This window comes from Cannabis sativa, chromosome 4, assembly GCF_029168945.1.
Source record: "Cannabis sativa cultivar Pink pepper isolate KNU-18-1 chromosome 4, ASM2916894v1, whole genome shotgun sequence".
In the NCBI taxonomy this organism is placed as follows: Eukaryota; Viridiplantae; Streptophyta; class Magnoliopsida; order Rosales; family Cannabaceae; genus Cannabis; species Cannabis sativa.
The window spans coordinates 82,520,866-82,530,603 of record NC_083604.1 but is presented as its reverse complement, the minus strand read 5'-3'; the positions used below and the strand labels follow the sequence as shown (position 1 = coordinate 82,530,603).

Here is a 9,738-nt window from a genome sequence, read left to right as displayed (position 1 = left end):
GGGAGGAAGATGGCGAGAGAGGAGGGCGATGGTGCGGAGGCGTGGGTGGGGTTTTGGAGAGTTAAGATTTTCGTTTTAGGGTGTGGGAAATGGAGAAGAAATAGGTGAGAAGGTATAGGTGGGCATGTGGGAAATAGAAAAAAAAAAAGTAGGTGGGCACGTAGAAAATATGGCAAGAAGTAGGTGATGATTTTTCAATGGACCCTTATAGGCGACGGTTTTAAATAGTCGCCTATAGTATAGGCGACGGTTTTATTAAAAAACGTCGCCTATAAGAGTCCATTAAAAAATTATATTTTATTAAAAAGCGTTGCCTATTTTGTTTACTACAATTTTAAACCGTCGTGAATACTAAATTTTTCCTGACGGTTTTAAATAGTTACTTAATTTTTGTAGCGACGGTCCCCGAAAAAAATTATTTTTAGGACCGTCACGAATTCTAATATTTGTAGTAGTTTTCTCTTTTTTTTCTCTCTAATTTAAGTATGACTAGATTCTCTCATTATAAAATTTAGTAAACAAATGAATGAGAATGTGAATCAATACCATACAATTGGTTTTCCTATAATTTTTAACTTTTTCTGGAATTTTAGACTCCTCCATAGTTTGGTAGTATCAAGGTAAATGTAGACGCGTCTTTGTTCGGCGGTGGACCGGTGGTAATTAGAGCTTTGGTTTGCGTTTTGTAGCTAGAAACTCCAATGGTTTCCTCATTGAAGGGTGCACAATTTTTTCCCCTGGTGTGGTTGACCCAAATCTTACTGAAGCTGGGTATAAGTGAGACCCTTAGTTGGATCAAGGACCATAAGTGGTTGAATGTCACAAGGGAGACTGATTGTTTAGGGGTTGTGCAAGCATTACAGAGCTCTATTAATATGATTTCTTTGTTTAGCTCTGTCATTCAAGATTGCAAATATTTGCTTGCTAGTTTGAATAATGTTTCTGTTTATTTTGTCAAATGATTAGCTAATATAGTAGTTCATAACTTTGCTAGAGCTGTTATTTTATATTCTGGTTATAGCTTAAGTTTGGAGTCTGTTCTTCTAATTGATTTTCATTTTTCATCTTGCTTGGTAACGGAAGTTATTGATCGATAAAGATGATTTTCCCATTAATTTTTTTTTTTTTTTTTCAAAATGTAGACCTATTGTTTGATTTAGCCCAATTATAATAGGAGATCCAAGGCCAAAACTAAAGTCAATAGATCAATTGTTAGTAATTGAGTTAGCCCAATTATAACGTAGGTACAATATTCCCAAATCATTAGATATTTCTTACTTGAGAAACATTTATATAATCACCATTCTCTTCCTTTATATCTACTACAAATACTATAGTGTAAAATCATAAATGGTGTGGGAATTTAGCTAAACGACATTTTCTCAATGTATTAAAATTCCCAACAACCCAAAGAGATTAGATTAATTGCTGTAAGTGTAATATTACAAGCATTGTGTATTATATAATCCTAAAAAGTTCAAGTACAAAAGACATACTCCTCCTCGTCATTTTTTTGTTAGTTTTCTAAAAATCGAATCAAAATCAATACTAAGTCGAAATGAAATCATTTTTCATTACATTCTTTTAAGCAATAGATACACAATATTATTATTTAATTTTTATTTTTTAAAAACAATAGAATATATAAACTGAAAATTAGCATTTTTGAAATCATCAGCAGGTATTTATGAAAAGAGAAATTAAAGGCAGTAAAAATGTAAAATATACCCCAAAAAATGATTTAGTTGAGTAGGCCCAATAGGAGAAGCTCAAGCCCAACTATTAACCAAATTGGGTTTCACTTCATCGTTCCAAACTCATTCTTGGCTCTCTCTCTCTCTCTCTCTCTCTCTCTCTCTCTGTACCCTAGAGCTAGAAATATTTTCACTAACTGATCGGAGATCGGAGAGCGGAGAGGAGTAATTCCGTTTCACTCATATGCCACCGGAGAAACAATTACTTCACTAACAACAGGTACTGTACTTAAGGTTTAGTATGGTTGTTTTGAGTTTTCTCAAGTGATTCTCTCTGTTTTGTTTTGTATATAGAGTTCTACATTGGCATCCTACATGGATAATATGATTTACCTATTATAGTTTATAATGTTTAGTTCTAAGGTTTCGAAATTGTATATATTATTACCTTTTGAAATGTTATAATAGTATGAATATGTGTTAATTTTGTTCTAATCTGGATGGAAAGATTTGGCCAGGGCCAAAGAGAATTTCATAATTTTCTGATTTTTGTTCAATAAAATAAATTCGGCATCTTTCTTGTCAATCAATCTCATTTGTATGGTATTTGTTCCTACATATGTTTTATTTCAGTAGTTTATGTTTTGGGGATAATTGTATATCTCGGTGTTGATGAAGTGTTTGATGACATTGAGAAACTTCTCTCCAAATATAATCAGTTTATGGTGTTTCTAGGAAATTTTAATTGTACTAATTTTACTCAGATATAACTGCATTGAAATAAACAACAATTAGAAAAATCAGTCAGGAGTAGACTGGAGCTGTATGGCTCTACTTTACCCAAGCTTTTATCTTCTAATTTCGATTTTCCATATGAGGAGTGCATATCAGTTTTGGCAAATCCAGTTTGGAGTATTTTCTTGTATCTTGATGTATTCCCACACATGACTTGGTGTTTAGCTTGCTTCTAAAATTAATTTTATATAGATACATAATACACATGTAAAAGCGTGATATGTTATAGTGCTGTCATAGAAAGGTGTTGTAGTTGTGGACTCACAATTATGTTTCAAACCGACTATTTTCCTATTTTCGCACCTTATATTTTTCTATTTATTTTCTAGCCTTTGTTTATTAATTTCGTTGCTTATTCCTGTTCAAGTATTTTGATTTCAAGTTTTTTGTTCAATTGTAGAAGTATGTGTAATTATTCACAAGGAGATTTTCCCATGTAAACATATGATAATTTGCAATTTTGCTTAATACAATTAGGATGGACAGAATTCAAAATTCAGTTGAAACTGCGTTGAATTCTCGAGACAATGCAAATGGTGATAGGATGAGTGAAAAGATGATTGATGTGGTGGATGGGATGCATAGCAGAGATACTGGACTTGTCAGTTCTCCAAAAAGAGACCTTGCAATATTTGGAGGGGATACAGATTTTGAACCCTGCAGCGGCATTGAGTTTGAATCACATGAGGCAGCATACTCATTTTATCAAGAATATGCTAAGTCTATGGGATTTACCACTTCCATAAAAAACAGTAGACGTTCGAAGAAGTCAAAAGAATTTATTGATGCCAAATTTGCATGTTCTAGATATGGTGTGACGCCAGAATCCGATGGTGGTAGTAGTCGGCGCCCAAGTGTGAAAAAGACAGATTGCAAAGCCAGTATGCATGTGAAGCGAAGGTCGGATGGAAAGTGGATAATTCATGAATTTATAAAGGAACATAATCATGAACTTTTACCTGCTCTAGCATATCATTTTCGGATTCATAGGAATGTTAAATTAGCTGAGAAGAATAATATTGACATTTTGCACGCGGTTAGTGAACGAACAAGAAAGATGTATGTTGAGATGTCTAGAAAATCTGGTGGATATCAAAATGTTGGGTCTGTTCGAGCTGAGATGAATTTTCAGTTTGATAAAGGCCGTTATTTGGGTCTTGATGAGGGAGATGCTCAAGTTATGCTAGAGTATTTCAAGCGTATCCAGAAAGAGAATCCCAATTTTTTCTTTGCGATCGATTTAAATGAAGAACAGCGGCTAAGAAACTTGTTTTGGGTTGATGCAAAAAGTAGGACTGATTATGTCAGTTTCAATGATGTTGTTTCATTTGACACGTCTTACATCAAAATCAATGATAAATTGCCATTTGCTCCTTTTGTTGGGGTGAACCACCACTTTCAGCCCATGCTACTTGGTTGTGCAATGGTTGCTGATGAGACTAAATCGACATTTGTGTGGCTACTGAAGACATGGCTTAGAGCAATGCATGGGCAAGCTCCCAAAGTAATTATTACTGATCAGGACAAAGCTTTAAAGGCAGCCATTGAAGAAGTTTTCCCAGACACACGTCACTGCTATTCTCTTTGGCAGATATTGGAAAAGATTCCCGAAACTCTTGCTCATGTAATCAAACAGCATGAAAATTTCTTGCCTAAGTTCAATAAGTGCATTTTTCAGTCATCCACAAGTGAACAGTTTGACATGAGATGGTGGAAAATGGTCACTAGATTCGAACTTCAGGATGATGAATGGATTCGAATGCTGTATGATGATCGTAAAAAATGGGTGCCTACATGTCTTGGGGATATTTTTTTTGCTGGCATGTGTACGACTCAGCGATCTGAAAGTATGAATGCTTTCTTTGACAAATACATTCACAAAAAGATTACTTTGAAAGAGTTTGTGAAGCAATATGGGGCAATTCTACAAAATAGGTACGAAGAGGAAGAAATTGCGGATTTTGATACATTGCACAAACAACCGGCATTGAAATCCCCTTCCCCATGGGAGAAACAAATGTCGACAATTTATACTCACGCTGTATTTAAGAAATTCCAATTTGAGGTTTTGGGTGTGGTTGGCTGCCAGCCAAAAAAGGAAAGCGAAGATGAAACCACTAGTACATTTAGAGTTCAAGACTGTGAAAAGGATGAATATTTTTTTGTGACATGGAATGAAACAAAGTCAGATGTTTCTTGTTCCTGTCATTTGTTTGAATACAAGGGTTTCCTTTGTAGACATGCACTAATTGTTCTCCAAATGTGTGGACTCTCTAGCATTCCACCTCAATACATTTTAAAAAGGTGGACAAAAGACGCTAAAGGCAGGCAATCAACAGCTGAAGGAACAGAACAAATACAGACTAGGGTGCAACGCTACAATGAATTATGTAAGTGGGCTATTGAACTAAGTGAAGAAGGATCGTTATCTGAAGACATCTACAATATTGCTGTTCGTGCACTAGTGGAGGCTTTGAAGAACTGTGTTAATGTGAATAATTCAATCAGTTCTGCTGCAGAATCTAGCGGCAATTTTCTTACTACTTGTGAAATGGAAGAAGAGAACCAAGGAATCCTTGCGACTAAAACAGTTAGGAAGAGGAATACAAATAGGAAAAGAAAGGTTCGTGTTAAAATTGGTACTTGTTGTTGGCCTTTTATGTTTGTCTCTATATGTTGCCAAATCCCAAATTTATGCATGCTATAAATATAATTCAGGTACAAGCAGAGCCTGATCCTACACTTGTTGTGGCACAAGACAGCTTACAGCAAATGGTTTGTCCTTTCTACACAAGTTTATGTTCTACTTTCAACTTTTTGTTAATGACATGAACCGATAACAATAAGAATGTTTTTGCATTGTTTTTATGGAAATTTAAAAAAGGAAAATTGTTTTATCTTGACGTGGGTTTTCACACCTGTAGGATAATTTAAGCTCAGATGGTATAACTCTAAATGGATATTATGGTGGTCAGCAGAATGTGCAAGGACTGGTATGGGTGTTATTATCTCACACCATAGGCTTGAGATATACAATTGTTGTAAAAGGTACTGTTTCTTACAGATACATTATATATGTTGCTGATGCTGTTCTTTTGGTGCAGTTGAATTTGATGGAGCCACCCAATGACAGCTACTACGTTAATCCGCCGAGTATGCAGGGGCTGGTATGTCATGCTAAAGTTAGCTTTAGAATTTAGTATTCCCATTTGGAATTTACAATAAAATTAGAATCAGAGAGCCAAGAACGTTTTGAAGTTTAGAAGTCAGTGACATTCTTGCTTATCTGCTTGTAGGGACATCTAAATTCAATAACACCTGGTCATGATGGTTATTATGGCGCTCAACAAAGTATTCATGGGCTGGTATTGCATTTTTTCATTACATGGAGTAATTCATAGCAAGTGGCCGTTTTTATTACATAAGTCGCAATTGTTATCTAATTTAGTTTAATATCATATAGGCACAGCTAGATTTTCGTCAACAAACTAGCTTCAGCTACAGCTTACCGCCGGTAATTTATCAATAAATAGTTTTTACAGCTATTCTTGATGCCAATAGTTACTTTAAAATTGTTTATTGTAATAAATTTTGTAACCCTGATTGTAGGATGACCAGCGTTTAAGATCTTCACAATTGCATGGTAGTGCTTCGAGGCCTCCATGAGAGGATGATGTTGTAATTCATGGCTGTTTTACCGAAGTTGCTGAAAAAAGTAACCAACCAAGCAAGAGAAGGTAAAAAACTCTTTGTTTATCATAATAGGAAGTGAACCTTCATTTTGAGAATTTAGGTTTGACTATTCTGACCCGTGTCAAAGAGGGTTGTGGCATCCATAGTAGTTAAGGTGTAGTTTCTGTAAATCAAAAGAATTTATTTCTTGTGTTTATGAAATGTTGATAAAGCAATTAGAAAGTTAGAGATAAATATGCAGAGGAGGAAGTTGGTTACTTGTTTTCGCCGTCTCGTCTCCTATAATACTAACCAACATTTCTGATCTTGATTTTGTAAGTTGTATAAATATAGTAACCTTTGTATATTTGTAAGTTGTTCTCAAGCTCAAATGGAATAGAGATATACATATTTTAATGCTTAGTAAATAGTAAAAGCTAATTGACCCCCATAGACATTTTTAAGGGACTGAAACAAAGGGATTACTATGAGCTCCTCACTCACAGTATCAGAATATTGAGCCACCATACAAGTTTTGATCATTTAATATGCCAAAAATATTATTATATTCACTAGTATATATGTAACACTATCAAATTGTATGTGTAATAATTATAAATATTATCGGAGTTTCACCTTAAATATCCTTATATATAATAATGTCCTTTGCTTTAGCCGAGTCTCAAATTGTATTAGTATTTTTTCAATTGAAAGAACTAATTAACATGTTTTTTAATGAAAGAAAATGCATTATTAGTCGGCTTTATTTTAAAATTGGCCACATAATTGATAGTCAATTCAATCGTGCCAACCTCGTTTAAGTACTAAATTAATTATCCATGGAATACAATATAGTTACTATATAGATAGTGTCAACGTAGACTAATAATATATTATGTATATTAATTTCAACTATGAATATATAAATATATAATCTTCTAGATCTAGAGTATATACTTATCCATATAGCTTTATTAAACTTTATCATGAAAACCAACACCTACAATTCATATTAAAGTCTTATCTTTTATTTCTTAACCCTTAATTAATGATAATAAATTCTAAGGGATAAATAAAGGTGCTAAATATTAGAAGGTGGCATATTAATATATTCTCAATAAAAAAAAAAAGACATTAATATGTTATTGTTGGTGTGTATTGGACCTGTCTCAAACTAATTGGGTTCTTGGATAAAAAAATTTAATTGAGCTTTTTTAATATGAAAAAAATTATAATTTTTTATATATGCAGTGATAAAATTTTAAAATATAGTATTTTAAAAATATAATTTGAGTATTTTTCTTAAGAAATATCAAATTTAGTACATTAAAAAATAAATGATGATTTTTTTTTTTTTTTAAAAAAAGAGAGTTGTATTTTTCAATAAATAATGGTAAAAATAAAAAATATGGTATTTTAAAAACAACATATTTGGGACCTTTTTGTTAAATGAAATTTTAAGCCTAAGTGTGGGTCCGGCCCCTACTGCCCCACCCTTGAGCCGACCCTGATTGGACTTTACATGGTATTTCTCATATCAAAGTAAATGATGATGGAGCTTTATTTGAATCGGTTGGTTGGTTTGAAATGGATTGCTTAACGCATTATAATTAATGGTGGCCAAGTCTTGGAAGCTTTCACAGTGGGGAAGAGGGGCAGTGTTAAACCAGAATTAGCTAAACTTATTGGTATCCAAGAGGCGTTAAGTTGAAGAGATAGACACCAATGAGCTGGAAACGAGCAGCTTAGTTTGTGTCCAAGCTATTTAGTGTAATTTGCATATGCTTTCAAAATTTAGTTTGTTGGTTCATGACTGTAGGAGCCTTGTGCATACTCTTAACAATATTTCTTTATATTTTGTTGAACGATATGCAAACAAAAGTTGCCCACTGGTTGACGCGTAGCTCTTGTTCCTCTTTGGGCCGTGTTTTTCAAGCTTCTGATTTATTGCCTGAATTACATGCTATTGTAATGACACACTTTTCTCTTTAATGAAAATTATCCTTTTACTTCAAAATTATATATATCTATATTATTGCTGGTATATTTTCATGTTAGATCTTGTACATTTAAACTATTTAGGATTTATGACCTTTGCACTATTTAAACTATTAATATTTTCAGTGTTGTAAAATAGTCATTTTATCAAGTTTTATCACAAAACAGAATGAGGATGTAGTAGTGTAGATTATTATCATGTCATAGGCTGTAATTAATTTGGAAAAAATAAGTAAAAAAATTTATTTTAATTTTACCTCTTTTTATGTAATCGCTAGTGGATTTTTAGTTTAATAATTTTTCTAAAATATATGTTTTATTTTTATATTAAATTACACGTAGCGCTAAATTATAATTTGAGGCAAAATTTCTAAATAATTAATTTTAATTTAATAAATAATATAAATATCTACTATCCAAATTATGAGATGTCATTAATGCATGTCAATAACACACAAAGTAGAAAGTTTAAAATAATTAATATGGAACTCTTCAAAGTCGAAGAATGTGACTTTTGACACCTTTTCTTTTTTATAAATATTAATTCAGAATTAACTGAAACTTATTATATCAATTATTAGTTAAATAATTAAGCTAGATAAAACCTTGAATCTATTTCCTATATAAACACCTTTCTCTACCCCAAAACTCACTCAAAAATATTTATATATATAACCACATCGAAAGAGATAGAAAAGGAAAAAAAGGAGGAAATTAATGGCTGATGAATGTCCATGTCCTGCAGGTAACTAATTAACCCTAATTTATTTCTATGTTTTTTTAAAAAAAATCATATATTAATTAATAAACATGAAGTTATGATCAATTAACTTAAATATTATAAAAAAAATTATATGGCATAAAACTGCAGGATTGGTCAGAGTTTATAGCTTTGCAAAATTTCCGACCAATCCTATATAACTCGAGAAATTAAGTTTTCGAGAGATTGCTTTTTCGAAATGTAGATAATTAGTATTGCTTTTTACTTACATCATGTACTACATATGTTAGGTAAGAGTTCATGGCCGGAGCTTGTGGGGAAGAATGGAGATGAAGCCGCGAAAACGATAGGAAAAGAGAATGGGAATGTGATGGCCTTTGTAATTCTTGAAGGAACCATTGTCACTAAAGAGTTTAGTTGTGAGAGGGTTAGGGTTTGGGTTAATCACTCTGGAATTGTTATTCAAGTCCCAAAAATTGGCTAATTAATAAATTATTAATAAATATTATTAAGTGTTTACCTCTCATCATCATTTTATTACATTAATAAATTTTGGACTTGAACTGTTATTTAAGTTGATCATGTAATTATTACATTAATAAAAAAAAATATGCAATAAGTTGTTCGTGTTAATTATAATATCATTAAGATGGTTTTCTCGTGGTAAAGTTTTCAAGAGCAGGAGCATGTGTTGTGTACAGAATATGATTACATAGGAATAAAATCCTATAGAATGCTAAGTGTTTTACAATAAGTTCTGTAAAGAAAGTGAAATTTATGATGTAAAGAATATTAATAAATTTAATATGATCATTGCAATTGTGCTTAATTATATTATTGGGAGAAGAACTGATAAAA

General features: G+C 32.3%; 1 protein-coding gene and 1 long non-coding RNA gene across 3 annotated transcripts; both read left to right on the top strand.

The window, feature by feature from the left end:
- The first annotated feature begins 1,776 nt into the window (after positions 1-1,776).
- LOC115712353 (protein FAR-RED IMPAIRED RESPONSE 1) lies at positions 1,777-6,610 on the top strand. Of its 2 annotated transcripts, none has more exons than XM_030640624.2 (8): positions 1,777-1,974; positions 2,967-5,112; positions 5,208-5,264; positions 5,414-5,482; positions 5,594-5,656; positions 5,786-5,854; positions 5,953-6,003; positions 6,099-6,610. In XM_030640624.2, the coding sequence occupies exons 2-8, from the start codon at positions 2,968-2,970 to the stop codon at positions 6,153-6,155; spliced, it is 2,511 nt and encodes an 836-aa protein (XP_030496484.2). In that variant the 5' UTR covers positions 1,777-1,974; position 2,967; the 3' UTR covers positions 6,156-6,610. The 2 variants fall into 2 exon arrangements, with proteins under 2 accessions (XP_030496484.2, XP_030496485.2); XM_030640625.2 differs by having other exon boundaries at positions 1,840-1,974; positions 2,890-5,112.
- A 2,043-nt stretch (positions 6,611-8,653) lies between these two features.
- On the top strand, positions 8,654-9,519 carry LOC115712358 (uncharacterized). Its single transcript, XR_009687548.1, has 2 exons — positions 8,654-8,904; positions 9,171-9,519. It is a non-coding gene; the product is annotated as an uncharacterized LOC115712358 (long non-coding RNA).
- The last annotated feature ends 219 nt before the right edge of the window (positions 9,520-9,738 follow it).

Coding starts and splice junctions, on each gene's coding strand:
- LOC115712353 (XM_030640624.2), top strand. CDS start 2,968: ATGGACAGAATTCAAAATTCAGTTGAAACTGCGTTGAATTCTCGAGAC. Junction 5,657..5,785: donor CGCCGAGTATGCAGGGGCTG/GTATGTCATGCT, acceptor ATCTGCTTGTAG/GGACATCTAAATTCAATAAC. Junction 6,004..6,098: donor TCAGCTACAGCTTACCGCCG/GTAATTTATCAA, acceptor CCCTGATTGTAG/GATGACCAGCGTTTAAGATC.